This window comes from Lycium ferocissimum, chromosome 1 (assembly GCF_029784015.1).
Source record: "Lycium ferocissimum isolate CSIRO_LF1 chromosome 1, AGI_CSIRO_Lferr_CH_V1, whole genome shotgun sequence".
Lineage (NCBI taxonomy): Eukaryota > Viridiplantae > Streptophyta > Magnoliopsida > Solanales > Solanaceae > Lycium > Lycium ferocissimum.
In genome coordinates this window covers 11,033,567-11,060,590 of record NC_081342.1, presented here as the reverse complement: position 1 = coordinate 11,060,590, position 27,024 = coordinate 11,033,567, and the positions used below count along the sequence as shown (strand labels likewise).

At 33.7% G+C, this 27,024-nt stretch overlaps 3 protein-coding genes and 1 long non-coding RNA gene across 4 annotated transcripts; 3 read left to right on the top strand and 1 right to left on the bottom strand.

Annotated features, from left to right (window-relative positions):
• The first annotated feature begins 663 nt into the window (after nucleotides 1–663).
• LOC132068631 (uncharacterized) lies at nucleotides 664–1,789 on the top strand. Its single transcript, XM_059462278.1, has 2 exons — nucleotides 664–979; nucleotides 1,278–1,789. Exons 1-2 carry the CDS (start codon nucleotides 896–898, stop codon nucleotides 1,512–1,514), a joined length of 321 nt encoding a protein of 106 aa, XP_059318261.1. The 5' UTR covers nucleotides 664–895; the 3' UTR covers nucleotides 1,515–1,789.
• A 691-nt stretch (nucleotides 1,790–2,480) lies between these two features.
• Nucleotides 2,481–4,397, bottom strand: LOC132068622 (uncharacterized). The gene is made up of 2 exons (XM_059462266.1): nucleotides 4,055–4,397; nucleotides 2,481–3,237 (listed from the first exon to the last, which is right to left on the bottom strand). The coding sequence occupies exons 1-2, from the start codon at nucleotides 4,274–4,276 to the stop codon at nucleotides 2,866–2,868; spliced, it is 594 nt and encodes a 197-aa protein (XP_059318249.1). The 5' UTR covers nucleotides 4,277–4,397; the 3' UTR covers nucleotides 2,481–2,865.
• Nucleotides 4,398–13,872: 9,475 nt separating this feature from the next.
• Nucleotides 13,873–14,869, top strand: LOC132068612 (uncharacterized). The gene has a single exon (XM_059462255.1). It carries the CDS (start codon nucleotides 14,068–14,070, stop codon nucleotides 14,635–14,637), a length of 570 nt encoding a protein of 189 aa, XP_059318238.1. The 5' UTR covers nucleotides 13,873–14,067; the 3' UTR covers nucleotides 14,638–14,869.
• A 3,511-nt stretch (nucleotides 14,870–18,380) lies between these two features.
• Nucleotides 18,381–19,970, top strand: LOC132068608 (uncharacterized). Its single transcript, XR_009417450.1, has 2 exons — nucleotides 18,381–18,541; nucleotides 19,638–19,970. It is a non-coding gene; the product is annotated as an uncharacterized LOC132068608 (long non-coding RNA).
• Nucleotides 19,971–27,024: the final 7,054 nt, after the last annotated feature.

Genomic DNA, 27,024 nt, shown 5'->3' with positions numbered 1-27,024 from the left:
CGGATAATAATACAGGACAGTGAAACTAAATAAGGCACTTTCTTTAACATATAATTATACATGTAAAAGTTGTGTCATTGTGTAAGAAAAATTTTAACTCAAAAATATTAAGATTTTATCAGTAGAACAAGTAAGTTGCTTTACATTTATGTGTTTTTTAAATCATTTTAGGCACTCTTATTCGCCTATCGCTAATCTACAAATGTTCTGTGGATATTATTTAAGTAGAATACAAAAACCACAACCAATTTTTACCAATAATTTCGAATTTTTCGTTGGTATTGATTTCAATGAAACTGAGCTAAAACTTCGTGACTATGTTCAGTGAATATTGTGCATGGAAATCTTATAGTCATGTCTATTAATCATCACTTTGGATACCCTTTGTGTAAGTAGAATAATTGTGGACTTCTCTTATCATCGCCAGCCAAAATTAATTATGATTTCTTTTAAGGTGACAAGATCGATAACATCGAGGTTGGCACGACATATAAATCCCAGGCACCATAATTTTGAAATGTCCATCTAATTAATTATAGCACCATAGTACGAAATAGTCATAAAACTCCCTATTTAAAAAATGCTGCAAGGGAAAAATATAGCGTCATCGAGTACTGGGAGACCACCATTAGAGAATCTAATCTGAAAAAATAATAAAAACAAGCTCATTACAGCTAAAGTTCTGTTCCATTTTGCAGGTGCCTCACTTTTTTCTACAAAAAAGTTAAGTACTATAGGATAGAAAGAAAGTAGGAGAATCCTCTTACTTATTCCTATTACAATAATACCATTTCACATTCCCAAATGTATTCTTGAACTTCTGTATAGCCTCTTGGCAAGTTTACATTTTGCTCTCTTTTATAGTATACTAATAATATATAGTCTAAGACCAGATATGGAAGAGTTCCGACCGAGTTTCCAGTGCTCCGGCGACCGGAGACTGGAGATCGTAAGCGGAAAGGGGTTCTGCAACAACCAGGTATGCAGGAGCGCATGTTCAACTGAACCTAGTATTTTTTATACGAACCAAATATAAAGTATATGTACATGTGCAAGTTTTAGATTTTGAACCCATAATTTTGAAGAACTTTAAATGTTGATCCTAAATTTAAATTCTAGATTCGCCTCTCCTGGCAAAGCTAAGGGGTGCAAGAGGTGTATAATGTATGGTCAAGCTTTTTGTTTAAATGCTAGTAATATAATAAATGCTGAAACTCGTGCCTCCTTATATTTTGAATTCTCTTACTAAAAATCCTGGCTCTGTTATTGTTTGCTAGGTAAGTAGGGCTCGGTCACCGGATCTGGCAGGAGTAACGAGCAAGGGAACGTGGCCCAGCCAGGTGGCACCAGCGTCTTCAAATAAGCCATGGGGATTCAATGATCCAGAAATGAAGAGACGAAAGAGAATAGCAAAGTATAAAGTGTACACTATTGAAGGGAAGGTCAAAACTTCTATTAGGAATGGACTAAGGTGGTTCAAGAATAAATGCTCAGAAATCATCCATGGTTATTAGTTACTCTGTAGCTACTCATGTTAATGTACAAGGTGTTTTTCTTCTTTTTTTTTTTTTTTCTCTTCTAATTTCTCAAAATGATCTGTTTGTGAGTTCTTAATTAAGTTGTAAGAAACAGAGAAAGGTGGAAAACATAGAGATGATCAGGCGAAATTCTAATTTTTGTTTAGTACTTTAAAATGTTTTTTTGTTTCATGTTCCAGATTAAATTCTAATTTGCTTGCATGTCATTTAATCATGTTTAACAATTGAGATTAATTTCTCCCTTACAAGCTTTAAGTCATTCTTCCTGTAGGTAATGGTTTATCAACATTTGTTGTTCTGACTTTCCATTCCTTTTTGCTTATCAAATCTATGAAATCGATTTATCCTTTTCAAGTTATTACGCCATCAATCTCAGGGGTCTTTTGCTCTTAATTTTTTTTTGTCAAACAGTTTACATTTACCAAATTGAAGATCTTTACACCCAATTTGGGCTAAAATTGCTGTGTTATAATTTGCAATATCTGAACCTGACAATGAATGAGATTTTGATTTGGCACCTTCTTTAATCCTCATAATTGGTTTGGAATTTCAAGTTAACCAAACTGGCTATCGATATGGAAGATCAAATGAAGCTTTGATTTTGGCCTTAAATTCGTTTGCCAGGTTATAAGCGAAACAGAAGAAGTTGCATTTCCTAGATTACACCTACATCTAAGTAGTGAGTACTGACAGTATTATTAATTTACATAATGCTACTTTCTCATGAAAAGTCAGCAGATACAGTATTACTATTTACATCAAATCGTCTTGATTTATCATGATTAAGTGATAAATTAAGGTGAGAATACGTATTAGTAATTAGCTATGATTTAATGATAAGAACGTATATGAAGACATGTGTCATGTATTCATTGGGTTAGTATAAAGACCAAGTAAGGGAGGATAAAAAGTGATAGACGAAATAGGAGTACAACACGTGTATCTTAATAACAAAAAAAATTCTCTTAGATTCAGATACATATTCGTTACTTACAATGTAATACATTGTCTTATCCATAGCACATTTAGAACAAACATAATGAAAGGATTCAAATGTTTTGGATTTTCTTTCTTTTTTCTTTCACAAGTTTCTTTGTTCCAAAGAGAGAGCAAGTAACGTAGCAAAAAACCTGCTCCCTTGGAACTAATCAGTAAAGATCTAAGAGACATTAGAGCAAATTAAAAGGCAGTGACATTTCTACACTAGTACTTAATTATGAAATATGCCTTAGCTAAAAGTAATCAATTATACTAGGAGTACTACAAAATGAATGAAATGAATTTGATCGTTACGTTCATGCTTTTATGTGTTTGATTAAGTGTGCGATCACTGTTGACGCCTCATTTGTTCGTAAAATTGAGCAATGAAATTCTCTGCCTTTGCATCAATCATCTCGTCTGCTCCAATTGTATCAAATACATGGTCAGGATCTTCCTCCTCCTCATCGTCGCTCTTGTCACCGTAGAGTTCTTGTAAATTATTTGCCGAAGCATACTGACTAATGGTGCCAGCAGAGGACGTTGAGGGCGAGGGAGAGGAAAAAATTTCACAGCATTCTACAGGCAGCGATAGAGATTTCACCGGTGGTGGCGGGTGAGGACTAGGTGGCGATTGGTTGTCTTGGAGATGTAAAGGCCTCATTGAGCCCACCAACTTCTTCCAGTTTTCTCCCTTTGACTCCGCAGTGGGCACCGCTTCCTGCAGTACCCAGAATTTAAAATCAATGGATAAGTATATGTCTACTATTGTCAGACCTCTCTATAACAGTCATCTTCTTTAATTTTACTATAACAGTCAAGTTCTTTTGGAATAGATGTTTCATGTTATGTTATATTATATGTTCTTTATAACAACATTTTGTTATAGCAATCAAAATATATCCAGACAAACGACATCGTTATAGAGATACAACAACAACATAACCAATAAAATCCTACAATGTGGGGTCTGGGGAGGGTAAAGTGTACGCAGACCTTACCCCTATCTTGGAAGATAAGGAGGCTGTTTTCGAAAAGACCCTTGGCTCAAGAGAAAGCATAAAAAAATAAAAAAAATAAAAAAAGCCAGATGAGGACAAACAATTTAAAGAAGTATGAAACAGTCTGGAAAAAAAAAGGGAGCAATAGTTACCATAGAAAAATAAGATAATCGAAGTACAAAAAACAACAGATACTAGCATAAATCAAAGAACAAGAAACAATAGGGCAAAATTGCGAGACTAACAGTACGGCGTCGTTATAGAGGTGTTTGACTATATATGTACAAACATGCTTTTAATTTTTTATTTATAAAAGCTAAAAATTCATTGTTCCTCTTTTGTCTACCAGGAAGGTGATTCGATCATTATACCAAAATGACTTATGCATACGTACCTTTAAAAAGAATTGATAAATTTTATGTAAATGAAAGCCAACAAATCAAAATTCATCTTCCTTTTATAAGAAAGGCGATTTGCAGACAGAATCAGAATGAATAGTCATCGTAAAAGAGAAAATGAAACTTATGCATGGGCTACCTGAGAAAATTTCTGTTGCTTTAGATCGAGGGAACGACGACGAAGCTTGAGTGACGCAGCTTTGATAAAGCTAAAAGCACCCTGCTTTTTCTTCTCCTTGACAATTAACTGTCGTTGATTGACATTGTTGTCATCGACTGAAGATTTATTATTATTGTTGTTGTTGGTGGTGGTGGTGGTGGTTGTGGTGGTGATTGTGGAGCTGACTACCTCTTCCGTCATTCTTTGGAGGAGAATGTTCCACGAAAAAATGGCTACGCTCTGTCGAACGATGGTTGCACCTAATCTGCCCTCCCTGCAATGCAGGGCGAGTTGTTAAGAGAGACGTTGCGAAGAAATGAGGTTTCTTTTGCTGTATATATAGAGAAGCTATAAAAAAGGGAAGGTAGAATTTGTATGTTTGGAGTTGATTCTTTGTTGGACAGTTACGGCATAACTATATAACCACCTCAGGTTATTTGTGCGGTTCACAACCTAGGTTGGATGTTGAAACATACAAGTACTAGAATGCCCATTGCCATGCACGTACATCTGTAATGGTTTATGATAGTAATAACCAAATTGAAAGGGAAGAAGGGCTTTTTTTTTTTTTGAAGCTAACTCATTTTATTCATCTTAAATATCATTACATTAAACTTTGAGGGAGATAGCAAAAAGTTCCTGCTTAACTCCCTGTTCATGACTAAAAGATAGAACCAACCTATCTTTTTACAATCATAGATGATGTGAATTCACAGATGGTAAGCAAAAAAGTATTGTGCAATGGCACAAGGTATCCAGCCTATACAAAAGGGATCCTCAACATATTTAATCCCTCTTCGTCCTATGAATGGAGAAAGAACATATGATCGAGGGGTTTGAAGGTGATGTCGTGCTTCTTATTGTTGGAGATCTGAAGAGCCGGAAGACTCCATCTATCCATGTTAAGTAAACCTTTAACCTCGGTACAAGTGCAGCGTAAAGTTTTGATACTCCTTAGTCTCAGAGAAATTGTGACTAAGAGAGGCTAATTTGTCAGCAACCTGATTACTTTCCCTAAAGCAATGGCTTAAGGAGACATTAGCTTGTCTCATGGCATAGTTAAGCTCTTGTACTTCTTTGGCAATCCTCCAGGGAACAGCATTAACACCATTTACACAGTCCACCAACAACTTTGAATCACTTTCAGCCTTTATATGCGTAAAGCCATTAGCAATGCACCATTTAAGACCATATGAGAGGGCACTAGCTTCTGCCCAGTTGCTAGTACCTCTACCAGTGGCAAAGAGCAAAGGCAAATATCAAGCGACGGAGGAGTTCCCACAGAGCCACCTCCCCACACATGACACCCTGACTTCCATCGCATTCGGTTTCACATAATGAGTAGGAGGTTTGAACCATATAATAGGAGTGTAAACTTTAAACTGGATGTTACTCCTAATCAAGATAGCTATACTATTCCATCTATGCTCAACATTAATTTTTTGAAATATGTGATTAACCAGCTGAGCCATAGAGAAGGATATCAAGTTCAAAGTCCTATTTACATTAGGCTTCACTTTGTCATATTTAGAAGAGCATCTGGCCTTCCAAATTTCCCATGTAGCAATAATAGGCAGCATCTAGCCAAGAAGGTTTGAACGAGATTTGAGTTGTCGGACTTCCACATTAATCATCACTTGTTTGAAAGGAATATTAAAACAAGCTATACCAAAAGGACACCGCTATTTTCTCCATACCGCACTTGCAAACTTACCGGTGCTAAAAAGATGATCCACACTTTCAAGAGTTTGAGAATTACAACAAGGACAAGTAGTTTGGATAGGAATTCCCATTTTAGAGACTTTTGCATCAGTAGGTAGCCTATCCCTAAGAGCTTTCCACACAAGAAAACACATTTTGAAAGGGACACCTTTCTGCCAATTCATGGTGTTGATCCAATTTTTTTGCCTTTTCTTTCTGAAGAACTGCCTAGCTGAAGCCAATGTGAACACTCCAGTATTCTCAGCAATCCATATTGGTTTATCTTTGCCATTTGGATTAAGGGTGATTTGCATTTCCAAAATTCTGCTGACCGCAAACTAGGGAAGCATATGAATCCACCCATTCCAATTCCACTGCCCATTCACCAAGATTTCTGAGAGTTTTGTTTTCCTTGGTTTGACACCCACTGGATGCATAGTGTATAGAGGACCCAAGTTGGTCCAATTATCAAACCAAAAAAACACACTCCCAGTCACAATTTTCCAGATTATTTGACTATCAACCAGCTTCTTTTCCTTGCACATGGCATGCCAAGATTGAGATTGGCCTGATTGTCAAATTCTCATCACAGGATGCACTCTCTGACAGTACTTGGCCAGCATGAAGTCTCTCCAAAGAGAATGTCCAGCCCTGAGATTCCACCACGCTTTCCGTAAAAGCATTGCAAGTATCATCTAATTTCCTGAAGTTGATGCCACCTTCATCATATGGGAAACACATTTTATCCCAGGCAACCTAATGGTGTTTCTTCTTATCAGCTTCTCCCGTCCAAAAAAATCTCTGTATCATCTTCTCCATCTGTTCTAGCATCCCTTTTGGAGGATGAAATGCAGCCAAAATGTGGATAGGAAGGGCCAGTAATACATGTCTGATCAGGATTGCTTCGCCTCCTGGAGATAAGAGTCTTGTCTGCCAACCTGTAATCCTGTTAAGAATTCCAGAGATCATATTAGAGAAAATACAAATTGTTTTCCTACCAAGAAAAACTGGACAACCAAGATATTTGATAGGAAAAGGCTTATAAACAATTCCAGTGATGCTTTCAATTCTAGCAATGTCCCCAAGTTGAGGTTTTGGGGCTAGAAGAACACAAGATTTATTTTTGTTGACCAATTGGCCAGACATCTTCTCATAGCTTGTTAGTGCCTCCATCATTAGTATTAAGGATTTCCTGCAACCACTAGAAAAAAGGATTAGATCATCTGCAAATGCTAAATGATTAATTAAAGGTCCATTCTTATTCATGTAAAAACCAGTAAAGTCATTATTAGTAGTAAGCTTGTTAAGTTTTTTTGAAAGGAATTCGCGCACAAAATAAAAAAGAAGGGGATAAAGGGTCTCCCTGTCTCAATCCTCTTTCTGATTTGAAAAAGGCTTGCCTCGAACCATTGACAAGGAGGGTATACCAATTGCTGGAGATGTGCCTATATATGAGGTCAATCCACACTTCACAAAAACCCATTTTCCTCATGAGAATACATAAGTAGGGCCAAGAGACTCTATCATATGCTTTGGCCATATCTAACTTAATGGCAACATTACCATTAACATTGTTCTTTCCTATATCTTGAATGATCTCTTGTGCCAAAAGGATGTTCTCAGTGATGGCTCTACTCTTTACAAAGCCACTCTGATTTAAACTGATAATATTAGGAAGGATCTTGCTCAGCCTTGTATTGAGTAGCTTAGAGAAAATTTTGCTAATGACATTGCAAAGGCTTATGGGCCTTATATCATTGAACTGTTGAGGGAAGGGGACTTTAGGAAGCATGACCAAACAGGTATGAGTTAGCCATTTAGGTAAATTAGCACCACAGATGTAGAAGGTAATTGCTTTCAACATGTCATTAGCTATAACAGGCCAGCACTTCTGATAAAATTTTGCTGAGAATCCATCTGGGCCAGGTGCCTTTGTCGGTGTCTATGGAGAAAATAACTTTCTTGAGCTCATCAATAGATGGCATGGCCACCAGGTCTGTATTGAAGTTATCAGTAATAGAGGGCTCAATGATGTCAAGCTCTTTGTAATCTACAATCTCTGGTTTTTGACTGAAATTGTTTTGGAAGTACCTGACAGCAGCTTCAGCCACATCCTTAGTACCCTCAACCCATTGAAAGTGCTCATTTTGAATCTTATTGATGCCCAGTTTTCTTTTTTTTTTTCTTTAACAACACTATGAAAAAAGGCAGTGTTGGCATCTCCATCTATTAACCACTTCACTCTAGCTTTCTGTCTAATGATCGAGTCTTGAATCTTGAAGTATCTAGTGAAGTCAGCTCTAGTCTTGTGAAGTAAAGTTCTATGCACCTCATTGTTATCATCTATCATCTGAGCTTCCAGAGTAATGATTTCATTTTCCAGCTTTTTGTAGTTCTCATGGATATCACCATAAGTTTCCCTTGACCAAGAACTTAGTTTAGAAGCAGTCCTTTTAAGTTTTTGATGAAGAGACCAAAAAGGATTCCCTTGAGTCTCCTACTTCCAGCAACTATCCACTATGTTTAAGAACTCATCATGCTCAGTCCAGAAATTTAGGAATTTGAAATATTTCTAACCTTTATCTTCCACAGAACTGAATTGAATGAGAAGAGGAATATGGTCTGAGCAAGCATTGGCAAGGTGTGTTACAATCGTCTTACTATATTTGCTAAACCAATCAGCATTATATACCATTCTGTCAAGCCTTTTCCATATAGTGTTAGGGGCTCCCCTGTTGTTGCACCAGGTGACCATGTTACCAAGGAAACCAGCATCCTACATTCCACAATCTCTAAGACAATCAATAAAGTCAAAGCTTTTATCAATTCTATAAGGAGTGCCCCCAATTTTCTCCTCGGCATCTGAGATGACATTAAAGTCACCTGTAATTGCCCAAGGTCCAGAAATGGTATTGGAAATATCACATAGGTCCTTCCACAGATCTTTCCTTAAAACAGTTTTGCATTTAGCATACACTACTGTCCAGTGGAAAGAAGAGTTTGACGGGTTATGAGTAATGTTGCAAGAAATAAGTTGATCGGTATCTTTGATAATGTTAACTAAAAAGTCATTGCTCCAGAATATCCAGATTTTGTTGTTGATATTAGAATAGTACACTTGCGCAGTCCATGTTTCTCATGTAATAAGGCATCTTATCCTTTTTCACCTTGGGTTCTTGAAGGCAGATGAGATTGCAATTGTATTGAAGCTTCAAAGTCTTGAGCCTTTCAAAGGCACTTTGAGTTCTTATACTCCTGATATTCCATGAAAGAGAATTAATCATTGGAAACTTTAGGATTTAGAACTATGCATGAATTACTTGACTTTATTTCAACCATGGTAGAAAATGCCGAGGTATCTTTGTCCAATACCTCCCTTGATAGGGAATATATTGGTTTCAGAAGGCACACTATGATCCTGAGCCAAAGGTTGGTCAGTTAAGTTATGCTTCTCCCTTTGCAGTTTCTTTGAAGTATCCATATCTGAAAGAGAGTTCACAACATTTTGGAATTGAGTCTCTTCCACTTCCTCCTCAGAGTCTGATTCGAAATGAGAGTAATTATCAATCTCATTCTTATCATCCTGGGAGTTGGGGTCTTCAATATTTGGCTCCATATCCACATCAATATTCTTGTCAATGGGCACATTAGGTGCCTTAAGATCATTCAACTAAGAATTTATAGGGTTTTCACACATATTAAGAGCAATTGTACTATGCTCTTCAAGAACTTGCATCTCCTCTTGCATTAAAGGTTGTGTGATCATCAAAGCTCTGTCCAACGAAGGGATACGCTTCATTTGCTCAGTTTGAATCGTACAGTCCTCCAAAATAGGCTCACTCTCTTTGTAAATAGCTAGTTGAGACTCTCCCCCTTCCTTAGTCTTTTTAGGGGTTTTTTTTATATAGAGGGGCAGATTTGTCAAATTATCAGTTTAGTTTATACTACTGTAGTTTTAGCATGTCATTCGAAGAAATTGCGAATTGTCCTTCATATAGACGGGTCTTTAATCTTTCCCTTTAAATGGGCTGGTCTTTAATTTTTGTCCTTTAAAAATCGAACTTATGCCTAGTGGCATAAGTTCTATAGTCATGCGGAGCATAACTTGTGAGATATTATGATGTATAAAGATAAACTTATGCTCTCGAAAAAGTTGTTTATTATGAGGGACAAAGTTAAGACCAACACAAAATAGGGACACAAGTGCCAATGACCCAGTTAATTCCATTTCTAAAATGGCCAGGTTCTTTTTCCATCTTTCTTTTGGGCTTTTCGTTTGTGGATGTAGAATTGAATGGTGAATTTGGGCCTGTAGACCAAACAGATTGCTCCTTTATATGGTCGTCCCAAGAGGCCTAACTGGTGATCCTTTTTCAATTTTTTGCGCGGAGTGCCCTTCTTTTGGGGTGGTCTTTAAATTTTGCCCCTCATATTTGTGGTCTTTAAATTATGCCCCTCATATTCTTTGGTCTTTAATTTTTGCCCTTCGCGCGAGGTTCCCGAGTTCGAACCCTCGCTCAAGCAAAAATTAAAAAAAAAAATCGCAAGACAAGGGTTGAATCGCGTGTATGCCGGACCCGGCATACTTTTGTTAAGGAATTACAAATTTTATACTCATACCTTATGGGCAGACTTGGCATAAGTATGCCGGGTCCGGCATAACTTTGATAATTTCTTCACAAAGTTATGCCGGTGGGGGCATACTTTTAATGGGCAAACTTTCTTCATCACAACACTTGCACATAACACAAATTGGTTCTACACTCAAGCCCCATTGTATGATCCTATTAGCGATCGCTAGCCTTCCATGTAATCACAATCACATTGTGAAGTATATTTTCGTCGAGTGGCATGTTGAAACACCATAAATTTTCGATTGACTCTTTCAGGATTACCTAATAATTGCAAGAATTTAGTTCGAATCAAGCTTTTTCCAGGTTGAGAAGAAGTATGCACTTGCTCCAGGATTCTCCAAGAACCAATAATTTGTCTAACCATCCAATATATCTGGCCAAGCAATCGTTAAATTGGTCAAATCCTACTCTTTGACATAGTAGGCATGGATCCACTTTATCCATAAACTTTTATGCCGGACCGGCATAACTTTGTGAAGGAATTATCAAAGTTATGCCGGATCCAAGAGATACTTATGCCAAGTCCGCCCATAAGGCATAAGATGCCGGTCCAAGATAACTTTGATAATTCCTTCACAAAGTTATGCCGGTGGGGGCATACTTTTAATGGGCAAACTTTCTTCATCACAACACCACATAACACAAATTGGTTCTACACTCAAGCCCCATTGTATGATCCTATTAGCAAATCGGCCTCTTCCATGTAAGCACAATCACATTGTGAAATATATTTTGGTCGAGTGGCATGTTGAAACACCATAAATTTTCAGTTGACTCTTTTCAGATTACCTAATAATTGCAAGAATTTAGTTCGAATCAAGCTTTTTCCAGGTTGAGAAGAAGTATGCACTTGCTCCAGGATTCTCCAAGAACCAATAATTTGTCTAACCATCCAATATGTACGGCCAAGCATCGTTAAATTGGTCAAATCCTACTCTTTGACATAGTAGGCATGGATCCACTTTATCCATAAACTTTTATGCCGGACCGGCATAACTGTGAAGGAATTATCAAAGTTATGCGGACCCGGATACTTATGCCAAGTCTGTGCCCACAAGGCATAAGTATGCCGGGTCCGGTATAGCGAAATTTAAACTCACTTTGCGAATTTTTTTTAAAATTTTGCCTGCGCGTGGGTTCGAACCTGAAACCTATGGGTGTTAGCCGAAGGGCAAATTTTAAAGATTTCAAATATGAGGGGCAAAATTTAAAGACCACCCCAAAAGAAGGGCAATTCTGCGAATAGGCCATCCTTTTTTCATTTTCTGGCAATCTCAATTCATTAATTGAAAATGGAGAATGAAGACATCCTAATGGTCCAAAAATAACCAAAATGATGACTTATTTATGTTGATTTTATGATGTGTTCCTGAATATTGATGATTTTCCTGGGAAGCTACAGTACAGGTACATGCTTGGCGATTCACATTATTATTATTACGAGTAAAACAGTAGCAGAGAAACATCTGTCACCAACCAAGACATAGTTGTCATGTGGTGGCAGTACAACCTTAATTTTTTTAATAGGTTTGGTTTTGTTCATAAGGGAATAGTTAGTTGAAGCTGGGAGGCCACTGAAAATGGGAACGGAATATGGAAGGCTTCGACTAGTAGGGCTACTAGTCTACTACTCGATCTCTAACCAACTGTATTAATGTGTCCTGTGATATTTTTACTTGGTCCATCCCTGAAATACGACTCTCTCCATCCTAATTATATGACAGTGTTTGACTATATAAGAAATAGAAAATTTCCTTTTTATATGCTTGTGATATAAAATACACTTTAGACATCTGTGTGAGTATAATTTTTTTTTTTTTTTTTTTTTTTTGGGAATCCCCTAGGAAATCCGCAGCCACTACAATTTGGGTGTGCACTGGGTAACCTGCTCATTGTGCAATAGCTTGCGAACTACACAGGAGATGTAAACCGCATAGGTTAACCCGGCGCAACGAGCTTTGACTGAGAAGACTGCTGGCTAGGGTAATCGATCCCAAGTTTCTCATATAAGAAAGCACTCACCCAACCCTTGGGGATAGTATAACTAATCTTATTAAGGGTGAAATGATGACTTTAAAGTTAAATTGGTTCTAAATATAAAAATATAACATTCTTTTGGATGAATTAAAAAAATTATGCGGCATGAACTGGGAGAAAGAATACACGCATTCACAATTAAACTCTAAGTAGGAAGTTAAACAGCTAGTTCTTGTGTTTAAAATTTATATACATAGTAAAAACTTTTATACCATCAGACTGTAAATAATTAATTATTCGTAATAAGTGAAAGTCCCTCAAAATAAAGCAACAATTTGTTATAACAGGTTAAATAATACCGTTAATATAAAATTTCTTTCACTGTTAGCGCATATAATTAATTACTCAAAATCCTAATTTTTTCGTGTTTTACACTTTAATTAATAGTCAACAAGTGAGAACAGCTTTCGATGGTCAAGAGAATGACAATTGAACCAATTACATCATGATCTGAATGGTGGCTTCGCCCTAATTAAGCTGTCACTGCATGTAGAAAACGTTATTTCATCTAATCATCTCCATATTGTCCCTCCAACAACCCAAAATCAATACTTCATTTTCTACATTTGTTCCAGAAAATAGTATATTCAAGTGTTTCAACAAATTATATTAGATCTATTGGTGTTTGTTATCCGCATCATGTTGGTACTTGTATTTCTTGGAACCTTCATTTGACCCCTTAGATTCGCGTTCATCACCTTCTATTTTATTTTCTTTCAATCAATCGCCGCTAGCATTTCTCGTAGTACTCCACGTCTACAAGACAACAATAATACCAGCATATAATTAAATTATATAGATGAACAAGAAAAGAATATTTTTGGCAGCTTGTTTTCGACAAATTTTTAGAACAAATTACAGAATTGTCTTTTAAACACAACAATGATGAACAATAGTAGGGGCGGAACTAGAAGGTTCCATACACTACTAAAAATTTATTATTTTCCCACTGAAATGTCCCACTAAAAAATGTTTAGTGGTTATTCCACTAAACGTTAGTGGAAAAAATCTAAATAGTAGTGTTTTAACACGGAAAATCAAAAAGCATATAATTTTCGTCTACAAGACAACAATAATACCAGCATATAATTTTGTCTCGAGACCTTTTACCTTTTTTTCATCATGTGAGAGTTCGAATTAATTTCTACATATCTATTTCTATCCATTTCCTTATCTTTTTTTCTGTCCAGAAAAAAGAATGGCAGATTAATCAAAGACCCCAATGTACAAACAAAAAGAAAATGCATGTTGTCTCTACGGGATCTTTCTAATTCAAGCACCTAGCATTAGACAAAACTTTAGCTGGCACAACTTGGATATTAAAATTTCCAACCTAAAAATTCCATCAAACAGAAACGCAAACAGCTTGCAACTGTGCGTGTCCAAATTATTTTCATTCATAAAAACATTTACTTCCCCTCAAACCGCGTTATTACTTTGAGTTTATTCTCAATTTCTCAAATTTTGTCATGTCATTCTATATATAGCTTCTACCTCTCCCCCTGCCAAACCATAACCAAAACAAAACAAAAAACGATACTTTTTCTCTTTGTGTGCTTCTCTGCCATCTACATTTATTTCAATTTTAGAGTACTAATTTTTGTGTTCTACTAATTAACCATGGAAGAAAAGTCGAAAATGCAGAAGAAGAAATCATTGGTTGCTCGTAGAGCTTGGAACGTTCTTCGCTTGGCCTTGTTATGGGCAAGAAAAGGTGGCATTTTCAAGAAAAGGTGGCATTTTCATTTGCTTCCCAAATACATTAAAAACCTTCATCATACCAACAATTACGGTGCACTACATTATGGGGAGCGTGAGCTTTCCTTTGATGATACCCCTATCTTTCACGTCAAGATGCATCGTCCTGCTTCCTTGCGTTTCAAGATGCCTAATATCCCTTGCATCAAACCTCAAGTCGATTTTGACTTTGACTTTGACTTTGACAACGATCATGATCAGAGTGACGATGAAATGTACCATGGTAATGAGGACGATGATGATGTTGTTCCTAGGAAAAGTTTCTTGAATGGAACGGATGATTATTGTGAAGAGAATGAAATAATTAATGCTGGTCCTGGTGATGAAGCTATTGATATGAAGGCTGAGGAGTTTATTGCAAAGTTTTATGAACAAATAAAGATGCAAAGACAAATATCATATTTACGATACCATGAGACGATCGTTAATTAATGGTACAAATTGATGGCCGGAGAGTTTGCAGATGCTAATTCCACTCTTTATTATCCCCTAATTCCCATTCTTTTTGCTATCATACTCTTGTTTCAACTTCATAGTACTAGTATTCTTTTTGTATAGGAGGAGTTGCGGCATTTTTTGTATATTGAAAGAGGTATTCGATACATTCGACTCTGCAAAATGAAAGCTCAAAATTTTCCTTTAAGATATACCATATAGTATTTCATATGAGTACCATTTTGGGTCTGAATTGGACAAATTAAATGTGAAAAACATTGCCATTCTCAAAATAATAATTTAAGACAAATTAAAGTTACCATTAGAAAGGCAAACGTAATGGTATCATCAGAGTGAAGGAGAGAAATAAAGCACATTATTTGCCCCTATCAATAAGATGATAAACTCCGATTATAGATTAAGTTTTCCAATTCTTCACTTCTTTTTTTTTATTATTTTAAATTCTGTACTAATAAATCCAAATTACTTGCTTAATTGATCTTTACGTTAGAACAGAGAGAGATAAACCCGAAAATGGCCTAAGGAGATAATTGTGACTTCAAGATAAGTACTCACTTATAATTTCTTTTGTTCTCTTCCTTAAAAAAGGGTTATTTTCATTTTTGGCCCGTCGGCCGAAATTAATTATGGGTGGCAGCCAAAATATACATAACATATACACTGATTATGTGTATGTCATGTATATTATATGTATAATTTTGTATATAATATGTATATTACATGTATATTTATACTTAATATACAAAGCCTATACATGTACTGACTATTATTGTTTGGAGCAGTCATTGCCCCTATCAATTTGTACGTTTGGTCCTCAAGTAGAGTTCTGTGAATGTCTTTAGGATGCAATCAAATCGAAAAATCTGGCCATGTTATGCACAAAAAAAGTGGGCGTTTGGCCATAAAAATTATTCACTCTTTTCCGGAAATTTTTTTCACCTTTTTTACTTTTAGCGTTTGGCCATAAAAATTATTCACTTTTTTCCGGAGTTGTATTCCAGAATACTAAAAACAAAAAAAACTTGTTTTTCAAATTTTTTCAACTTTTTTCACTTTTTTACACTACATTTCACCAAAAACTACAATTTCAAAAACTATGGCCAAACACAACTCCAACTCCAACTCCAACTCGAACTCCAACTTCAAAAATTCCAAAAAAAGTGAAAAAGTTTTTTATATTTATGGCCAAACGGGCCCAAAATTCAATTCATGTGCTTTTCACCGGATTTGGCTCCCCTCTGTTTCCTCCATTACACGCTTAAAAGAGTGAAAAGTGTCTATTTTGTCGATCAATGGTCCAGATTTAATTATTTTAACCATTCGTCTGACTATAGTTAAAAACAATTAAGTTAACATTTAATTGGGAATTCCCACGAGTTTTGGGCCAAAAACATCCTTAATCTATACCCCAAACCTAGACTACATCCTTAAAATATCCTTCTTAGCCTAAAACATCCTCCAAGTATTTAAAAGTTAACAACTTTCATCCTTCTGTTAGTAATTGTCTAAAAACTAACGGATCCAACAAAAATATGTACAGTACATGTGACTCTCAGTAAAACTCCATAAATCAGCTTTGAGTACCAATTCTCTACATCAAATCTTCAGAAACTATTTCGAAGAATTTCTTTATTGGCCAAAAGGAAGTTCATCTGTTTCCTTGCTCTTTCATTTTCCTTCAAGAAGCTTTGATAATTTAAAAAAGAAAGCAGAAAAAATAAGAGAAAAGTCATACTACGTTTTGTTCTTCACATGTAATCCCTTTTAGAATTTGAATAAGAAAAATTTTATGAAATAATTTTCATGTATTGACGTCTATGCACCATTTCAATTATCTTCAGTAAATCAAGTCACGCCTTCGTCTTCATTCTGAGATACGTCGAAAATAATATATTGAATTTTTTACGGACTTGGTTTAGCATTATGCAGAACGTTTTATTAACAAATTTTTATCATTTATTTTTCATGTGATTTGATATGATCATATCAAAGAATTACCAGTCAAAATGTGTTTTTTCTCAATTGAATTTGCAAGCCAATTTGGGGGAAAATTAAAATTGGAAGGGAAAAAAGAGGTTTTCTAGAAAATCGGCCCGGCCAAACCGCCTTGTTTGCACTGCTAGATCTCGGAAAAATATGCAAAATCAAAAAAAAAATTGCATAAATCGGATATCCGAGCGCAAAGTTATGACTGTTTAAAGTTTCACCAATTTACAACTACTTTTTCACCAATTTACAACTACTCTTTCTCCTATATTTTTTAACTATGTTTTTATCTAATTGAATTAGATTTATATTCAAAATAATGTTATGTCTTGATTAAAAAATGACACGCTTGAATCAAAACCTTAAAAAATAAAACACTTAAACCTAAAGTTTTCAAACAAAACTTACTTCGGGCACCTTTTCTACCCGTAAAACGACGATCTGAACATCTATGTATCCTTGATGTATTGAGCCTACATTATTGTACGCAGAAAAAAATATCAGGTTCTATATAAAATATTGACATTTCGGAATCTTGACACACGACTAATCATTGGTCAAAGTATGAAAAAAAAAAAAAAAAAAAAAAACACTAAGTGTTACCAAAAAAAAAAAAATTATTAAAATAAGATGTTGCGATCTTTTTATGAAAAAAAAAAAAAACACTAAGTGTTCCTTAAGTGTGTTAAGATATTTGTTAACGAGATTGATCCTAAAACTTCTCCAAACTCTGATTGGTTCTCTTCCTTTATTTAATTTTCAATGTGCGCATTGAACTTATTGGAGAAACATTCAAAATAAATGCCTATATCTTTTTCTTTTATGGATTTGCCCAATTTTAGTATAACTTTAACTATATTGAGGGGAAACTAAATTATTCTAGAGTGCAAGGTATGGAAAGTGACAATAAGACGGAGCAAGAAGAAATATTTCAAGTTGTTTCCCCAGTAAAATTTTATTATAACATGCTCATGTCACAAACTAGACGTCATTATACGTAACATTCGAGATAGAATTTATAAAATAGTGCCACCATATGTTTACTATTGAACCGGAAATGTCAAAGGCAATATTATAAAAGAATTGGAAAACTTTAGTGGGAACCGGAAATGTCAAAGGCAATATTATAAAAGAATTGGAAAACTTTAGTGTTTTTCTGTTGAACTAAACTTGACATGAAATCCAAGAATAAATGTTGATTTGAAACTTAATTAACTAGTTAAAACTTTATCCTATGATACTTTTCTTATTTAATGTCATTACACTTTATTCTATGATACCTAAAACTTTATTTATTCTATGATTTTTTTTTTGGGTAAGTTATTCTATGATACTTTTTCTTAAAGTGACATTAATTCGTGTTAGTAATATAGGCAGGCTTGCAATCACACAAAAGAAAATCTATATATAGTACTAAGGTCTTTTTAGCTTCAACATCATTTTCTTCTTTGTCTTCATACACTTTTGTATTTTCCATCTCTCATCCTTCAGAAATGTCAAGCAGAGAATAGACTAAGAAGAAACTCAAGTACACTCCAATTAGTCCACTTTTGAATTTACGAACAACCAAACCAAAGAGGTAATTAGCTTTAAATGTTTTATACAACATCCCACATTATTAATTATAGAAATAGTTTGTGCTGTTGTTAGTTTTTTCTAGTAATTTTTAGGGAATAATAATAAAATATAAGTATGTTAAATAGTATTGCATGGCATCGCAAGGTTTTAATTTTCACAGCAATTCGTGTCCTTTGAATTTTGACTTTGCTAGAATGTATTATGGAGTATATTTCCTTTTGAACTTTTCTTCTATTGCAGGTCTTCAATGACGGCCGTAAGAGCTGCAAGAAACAAATACCTGCTAAAGATTTTAGCCAAAAAATAAACTTTGTTGGTAATGACTCCCTCTCTTCTTCCTTCTCCCACATATATTTTTTCAGATTTTAAAAAGACATGCGACATAGAAGAATCCTCGCCCGTCCTTGTATTTTCACTTTTTTTTTTGTTCGTTTTAAGCTTCAAATTTCCTATTTTGTCAACCCGAATTTACACCATGTTATTGATTTTGCCTACTCAACTCCGTTGCTTCTTTCTCTCTAAACATAGAAGTAGGAATCAAAAGAATTGTTTTCTTGAAAAATAGATACCTATGATTTCAAAGGCTTTAAAATTAGTTTTCATGTAAGAGCCCTTATAATTCTGTCTTGACAGTACAATATAGGCGAATTTGATAGACATCTCAGAATTAATCATTAGGTGCTTAACTGCTCTTTCCATTTCTTACAATTTATAATTAAATTGACTTGAGCGGAAAGAAAAGAGATGAAAACAAACTCTTCACATGTAATTGAGAGGAGACAGGGAATAAGAGACGTTTTTGATGTCTTGGTCACTAAGCTCTTAATCTTTGGTACAACTTGATTCATCCTTCTATTTTTTGATTTTGTTTTATAGGTTTTGGGCATATGATCGGCCATTTATAGTCACTCTGACTGAGTGACTCTTTGAATTTCTTTTGGTTTCTTTGGTTTGTGGGATTTCTATGGATATCTTTATGTATTTTCTTTTTTCTGTCACTTATGCTTGCTTTACATATAAGAAAGAAAAGAGATCAGGTAAAATTATGTGTCTGAAATCCCTTTGACATTGCTGACTTTGATTTCAGAGACTCAAAGATTTAAGAAAAAATAAACATAACTCTGATATGGTATGTTCAATGTTTTCTAATTGGTTACTAAGAAAGTTTTGGATCTTGATGAGATCATTAGCTACGTATCATCCCTTCGATGCCAACTTTGATAAATTAGTTAGATGGCGTTTGTTTTAAAATTTGCAAAAACTGACTTTGCAAATTTAGTAGTTGAGTTTTTTCTAGAAATGATTGTTTGATATGTTATTGCTAATAAAAAATGAATCAATTTATGTTTCAAATTATGGGGTTAGACATTTACCAAAATGGTTGAATTTTGTATATGGATGCTTTCATGCAGTTCCTCACAAGGAAGTTAGCTAATCTGAATCCAAGAAGCATTTCAACATGGATGTTTGATCCCTCCAAGGAAGGAAGGAAGTCAAACATATAGGACTATTGACGAGTTTTTGGCTTCGTGAATATAATTGTTCATGATTCTCTGACAGCCTGAGATGAGGATCGTTGTATCATACTAATAAAAGTAGTTGCAGGGTTTGGATTTCAAAGTTATGAAGGTGGTATAGAGGAAATTTAGTTCCTCTAAATACGTTGAAAATATCTAAAGTCACGTTGTACTAAAGAATTTACTATAAACATTATTCCTATATCAATTTGAAACAATAGTTCAATATGGCAAAATGACTTATTGCCTCCTTTGCAGTACCTTTATGAGATTTCTACTCATATTTTTCTTCTTTAAAATCCACTCATTTTAATGTGGTGTTTTTGCATCCCCCATCCATTTTCGTATGGTGATTTAAAGTATCACCTATCACTTCTTTAAATTATTTTCGTAGTCATTGCTTATACAATCCTTGATTGGTGATGAGACTATCAACAAGACATGTTTAATTATTGTCACTTTATGCATGCATTACTACATTGCGGGATATCTTCGTCTCCTTTTTGTTACATTTTACCTTCTTTAAACTGTTTCAAATGGACAGTAATATGTAAAATGTATTCTTTTTTCCTTAATACTTGATTGTGATATACAAGCTGTTGACATGACTAACTATGAAATATTAAATAACTAAGAGCTTATTGTTGTTAACTAAGTAGAACTACTATGATGATATTGCTTGCTGATATTATAGATGCCTTTTTGATTGACACGAGATCTTGAGACTGATAAAAGAAAATGGAGTTTTTTTTTTTTGATTTGTGTTGTGTTAGTTTATAAATTATTCTACTTTTCATCTTCATGTTATTCGAATAGAAGGAAATTTTAGAAAAATCCAGCTCTATTATCTAATGAAACAAATATACCAAAACACTTGAAACACGTGTTTACTAACGAGGTATCTAAGAGATTCATGTATTCAAGTTACGCTCATACACTGACATATATTCTTTAATTTATCCCTTTTAAAATATGCTAATAAAAAGTGCAGTTCATTTAAAATAATTGATAATACACAACACACGCAATGTAAAAATTGATAATAGTATCAATTTATTATAAAATTATTACTGTCGTTCTATCCCGAATATATTTACAATAATATCAACTATTATGAAATTACCAATATCCTGTATACCGCGCGAAGCGCGGGCTATTTCACTAGTTCTGTACTAATAAATCCAAATTACTTGTTTAATTGATCTTTACGTTAGAACAGAGAGAGATAAACCCGAAAATGGCCTAAGGAGATAATTGTGACTTCAAGATAAGTACTCACTTATAATTTCTTTTGTTCTCTTCCTTAAAAAAGGGTTATTTTCATTTTTGGCCCATCGGCCGAAATTAATTATGGGTGGCGGCCAAAATATACATAACATATACACTGATTATGTGTATGTCATGTATATTATATGTATAATTTTGTATATATTATGTATATTACATGTATATTTATACTTAATATACAACGCCTATACATGTACTGACTATTATTGTTTGGAGCAGTCATTGCCCCTATCAATTTGTACGTTTGGTCCTCAAGTAGAGGTCTGCGAATGTCTTTAGGATGCAATCAAATCGAAAAATCTGGCCATGTTATGCACAAACAAAGTGGGCGTTTGGCCATAAAAATTATTCACTTTTTTTCGGAAATTTTTTTCACCTTTTTTACTTTTAGCGTTTGGCCATAAAAATTATTCACTTTTTTCCGGAGTTGTATTCCGGAATACTAAAAACAAGAAAAACTTGTTTTTCAAAAAATTTCAACTTTTTTCACTTTTTTACACTACATTTCACCAAAAACTACAATTTAAAAAACTATGGCCAAACACAACTCGAACTCCAACTTCAAAAATTCCAAAAAAAGTGAAAAAGTTTTTTATATTTATGGCCAAACGGGCCCAAAATTCAATTCATGTGCTTTTCACCGGATTTGGCTCCCCTCCGTTTCCTCCATTACACGCTTAAAAGAGTGAAAAATGTCTATTTTGTCGATCAATGGTCCAGATTTAATTATTTTAACCATTCGCCTGACTATAGTTAAAAACAATAAAGTTAACATTTAATTGGGAATTCCCACGAGTTTTGGGCCAAAAACATCCGTAATCTATACCCCAAACCTAGACTACATCCTTAAAATATCCTTCTTAGCCTAAAACATCCTCCAAGTATTTAAAAGTTAACAACTTTCATCCTTCTGTTAGTAATTGTCTAAAAACTAACGGATCCAACAAAAATATGTGCAGTACATGTGACTCTCAGTAAAACTCCATAAATCAGCTTTGAGTACCAATTCTCTACATCAAATCTTCAGAAACTATTTCGAAGAATTTCCTTATTGGCCAAAAGGAAGATCATCTGTTTCCTTGCTCTTTCATTTTCCTTCAAGAAGCTTTGATAATTTAAAAAAGAAAGCAGAAAAAATAAGAGAAAAGTCATACTACGTTTTGTTCTTCACATGTAATCCCTTTTAGAATTTGAATAAGAAAAATATTATGAAATAATTTTCATGTATTGACGTCTATGCACCATTTCAATTATCTTCAGTAAATCAAGTCACGCCTTCGTCTTCATTCTGAGATACGTCGAAAATAATATATTGAATTTTTCTGGACTTGGTTTAGCATTATGCAGAACGTTTTATTAACAAATTTTTATCATTTATTTTTCATGTGATTTGATATGATCATATCAAAGAATTACCAGTCAAAATGTGTTTCTTCTCAATTGAATTTGCAAGCCAATTTGGGGGAAAATTAAAATTAGAAGGGAAAAAAGAGGTTTTCTAGAAAATCGGCCCGGCCAAACTGCCTTGTGGTGGTTTGCACTGCTAGAGCTCGGAAAAATATGCAAAATCAAAAAAAAATTGCATAAATCGGATATCCGAACGCAAAGTTATGACTGTTTAAAGTTTCACCAATTTATAACTACTTTTTCACCAATTTACAACTACTCTTTCTCCTATATTTTTTAACTATGTTTTTATCTAATTGAATTAGATTTATATTCAAAATAAAGTTATATCTTGATTAAAAAATGACACGCTTGAATCAAAACCTTAAAAAATAAAACACTTAAACCTAAAGTTTCCAAACAAAACTTACTTCGGGCACCTTTTCAACCCCTAAAACGACGATCTGAACATCTATGCATCCTTGATGTATTGAGCCTACATTATTGTACGCAGAAAAAAATATCAGGTTCTATATAAAATATTGACATTTCGGAATCTTGACACACGACTAATCATTGGTCAAAGTATGAAAAAAAAAAAAAAAAAACACTAAGTGTTGCCAAAAAAAAAAAAAAATTTATTAAAATAAGATGTTGCCATCTTTTTATTGAAAAAAAAACACTAAGTGTTCCTTAAGTGTGTTAAGATATTTGTTAACGAGATTGATCCTAAAACTTCTCCAAACTCTAATTGGTTCTCTTCCTTTATTTAATTTTCAATGTGCGCGTTGAACTTATTGGAGAAACATTCAAAATAAATGAGTATATCTTTTTCTTTTATGGATTTGCCCAATTTTAGTATAACTTTAACTATATTGAGGGGAAACTAAATTATTCGAGAGTGCAAGGTATGGAAGGTGACAATAAGACGGAGCAAGAAGAAATATCTCAAGTTGTTTCCCCAGTAAAATTTTATTATAATATGCTCATGTCACAAACTAGACGTCATTATACGTAACATTCGAGATAGAATTTATAAAATAGTGCCACCATATGTTTACTATTGGAACCGGAAATGTCAAAGGCAATATTATAAAAGAATTGGAAAACTTTAGTGTTTTTCTGTTGAACTAAACTTGACATGAAATCCAAGAATAAATGTTGATTTGAAACTTAATTAACTAGTTAAAACTTTATCCTATGATACTTTTCTTATTTAATGTCATTACACTTTATTCTATGATACCTAAAACTTTATTTATTCTATGATATTTTTTTTTTTGGGGTAAGTTATTCTATGATACTTTTCTTAAAGTGACATTAATTCATGTTAGTAACATAGGCAGGCTTGCAATCACACAAAAGAAAATCTATATATAGTACTAAGGTCTTTTTAGCTTCAACATCATTTTCTTCTTTGTCTTCATGCACTTTTGTATTTTCCATCTCTCATCCTTCAGAAATGTCAAGCAGAGAATAGACTAAGAAGAAACTCAAGTACACTCCAATTAGTCCACTTTTGAATTTACGAACAACCAAACCAAAGAGGTAATTAGCTTTAAATGTTTTATACAACATCCCACATTATTAATTATAGAAATAGTTTGTGCTGTTGTTAGTTTTTTCTAGTAATTTTAAGGGAATAATAATAAAATATAAGGATGTTAAATATTATTGCATGGCATCGCAAGGTTTTAATTTTCACAGCAATTCGTGTCCTTTGAATTTTGACTTTGCTAGAATGTATTATGGAGTATATTTCCTTTTGAACTTTTCTTCTATTGCAGTGTGTCTTCAATGACGGCCGTAAGAGCCGCAAGAAACAAACACCGCTAAAGATTTTAGCCAAAAAATAAACTTTGTTAGTAATGACTCCCTCTCTTCTTCCTTCTCCCACATATATTTTTTCAGATTTTAAAAAGACATGCTACATAGAAGAATCCTCGCCCGTCCTTGTATTTTCACTTTTTTTTGTTCGTTTTAAGCTTCAAATTTCCTATTTTGTCAACCCGAATTTACACCATGTTATTGATTTTGCCTACTCAACTCCGTTGCTTCTTTCTCTCTAAACATAGAAGTAGGAATCAAAAGAATTGTTTTCTTGAAAAATAGATACCTATGATTTCAAAGGCTTTAAAATTAGTTTTCATGTAAGAGTTCTTATAATTTCGTCTTGACAAGACAATATAGGCGAATTTGATAGACATCTCCTTTAATTAATCATTAGGTGCTTAATGCCTCTTTCCATTTCTTACAATTTATAATTAAATTGATTTGAGTGGAAAGAAAAGGGATGAAAACAAACTCTTCACATGTAATTGAGAGTAGACAGGGAATAAGAGACGTTTTTGATGTCTTGGTCACTAAGCTCTTAATCTTTGGTATAACTTGATTCATCCTTCTATTTTTTGATTTTGTTTTATAGGTTTCGGGCATATGATCGGCCACTTATAGTCACTCTGACTGAGTGACTCTTTGAATTTCTTTTGGTTTCTTTGGTTTGTGGGATTTTGTGGATATCTTTATGTATTTTCTTTTTCACCACTTATGCTTGCTTTACATATAAGAAAGAAAAGAGATCGTGTAAAATTATGTGTCCGAAATCCCTTTGACATTGCCGACTTTGATTTCGCAGACTAAAGATTTAAGAAAAAATAAACATAACTCGATATGGTATGTTCAATGTTTTCTAATTGGTTACTAAGAAAGTTTTGGATCTTGATGAGATCATTAGCTACGTATCATCCCTTCGATGCCAACTTTGATAAATTAGTTAGATGGCGTTTTGTTTTAAAATTTGCAAAACCGACTTTGCAAATTTAGTAGTTGAGTTTTTTCTAGAAATGATTGTTTGATATTGCTAATAAAAAATGAATCAATTTATGTTTCAAATTATGAAGTTAGACATTTACCAAAATGGTTGAATTTTGTATATGGATGCTTAAAATAATCCTACAAGGAAGTTAGCTAATAATCCAAGAAGCATTTCAACATGGATGTTTGATCCCTCCAAGGAAGCAAGTTAGTCAAACATATAGGACTATTGACTGAGTTTTTGGCTTCATGAATATAATTGTTCATGAACTCAACATGTCGAGAGAGACGAGGATCGTTGTATCATACTAATAAAAGTAGTTGTAGGGTTTGGATTTCAAAGTTATGAAGGTGGTATAGAGGAAATTTAGTTCCTCTAAATACGTTGAAAATATCTGAAGTCACGTTGTACTAAAGAATTTACTATAAACATTATTCCTATATCAATTTGAAACAATAGTTCAATATGGCATAATGACTTATTGCCTCCTTTGCAGTACCTTTATGAGATTTCTACTCATATTTTTCTTCTTTAAAATCCACTCATATTAATGTGGTGTTTTTGCATCCCCATCCATTTTCGTATGGTGATTTAAAGTATCACCTATCACTTTTTTAAATTATTTTCTTAGTCATTGCTTATACAATCCTTGATCGGTGATGAGACTATCAACAAGACATGTTTAATTATTGTCACTTTATGCATGCATTACTACATGATATGGATATCTATGCTTTTTGTTACATTTTACCTTCTTTAAAGTCTTCAAATGAGGGCGAGAATATGTAAAATGTTTTTTTCCTTAATACTGATTGTGAATAAAGCCGTTGACATGACTAACTATGAAATATTAAATAACTAAGAGCTTATTGTTGTTAACTAAGTAGAACTACTATGATGATATTGCTTACCGATATTATAGATGCCTTTTCGATTTGTTTGACACGAGATCTTGTTCATAAAAGAAAATGGAGTTTTTTTTTTTTTTTTTTTTTTATTTGTGTTTGTGGTAGTTTATAAATTATTCTACTTTTAATCTTAATTTTAAATATAAGGAGATTTTAGAAAATAGCTCTATTATCTAATGAAACAAATATACCAAAACACTTGAAACACGTGTTTACTAACGAGGTATCTATATATCAATGTATTCAAGTTACGCTCATACCGACATATATTCTTTAATTTATCCCTTTTAAAATATGCTAATAAAAAGGACTACAGCTCATTTAAAATAATTGATAATACACAACACACGCAATGTAAAAATTGATAATAGAATCAATTTATTATAAAATTAAACTTCTTTGTCTTATCCCGAATATATTTACAATAATATCAACTATTATAAAATTACCAATATCCTTTATATTAAAAGTATTTCCACTAGTTCGTACTAATAAATCCAAATTACTTGTTTAATTGATCTTTACGTTAAGAAGAGAGCAACCCGAAAATGGCCTAAGGAGATAATTGTGACTTCAAGATAAGTACTCACTTATAATTTTGTTCTCGTTCCTTTCATATTTTCATTTCAAGCCCATCCAAAATTAACCATCAAAACCAAATATACATGACATATACATTGATTATGTGTATGTCATGTATATTATATGTATAATTCTTGTATATAATATGTATATTACATGTATATTTATACTTAATATATGAACTATACATGTAACTATTATTGTCCTTCAATCACGCCCTATCAAACAGAAAACATAACTTGGTCCTCAAGTAGAACTCGCGAATGACAGGATGCAATCAAATCGAAAACACATTTGATCAGAA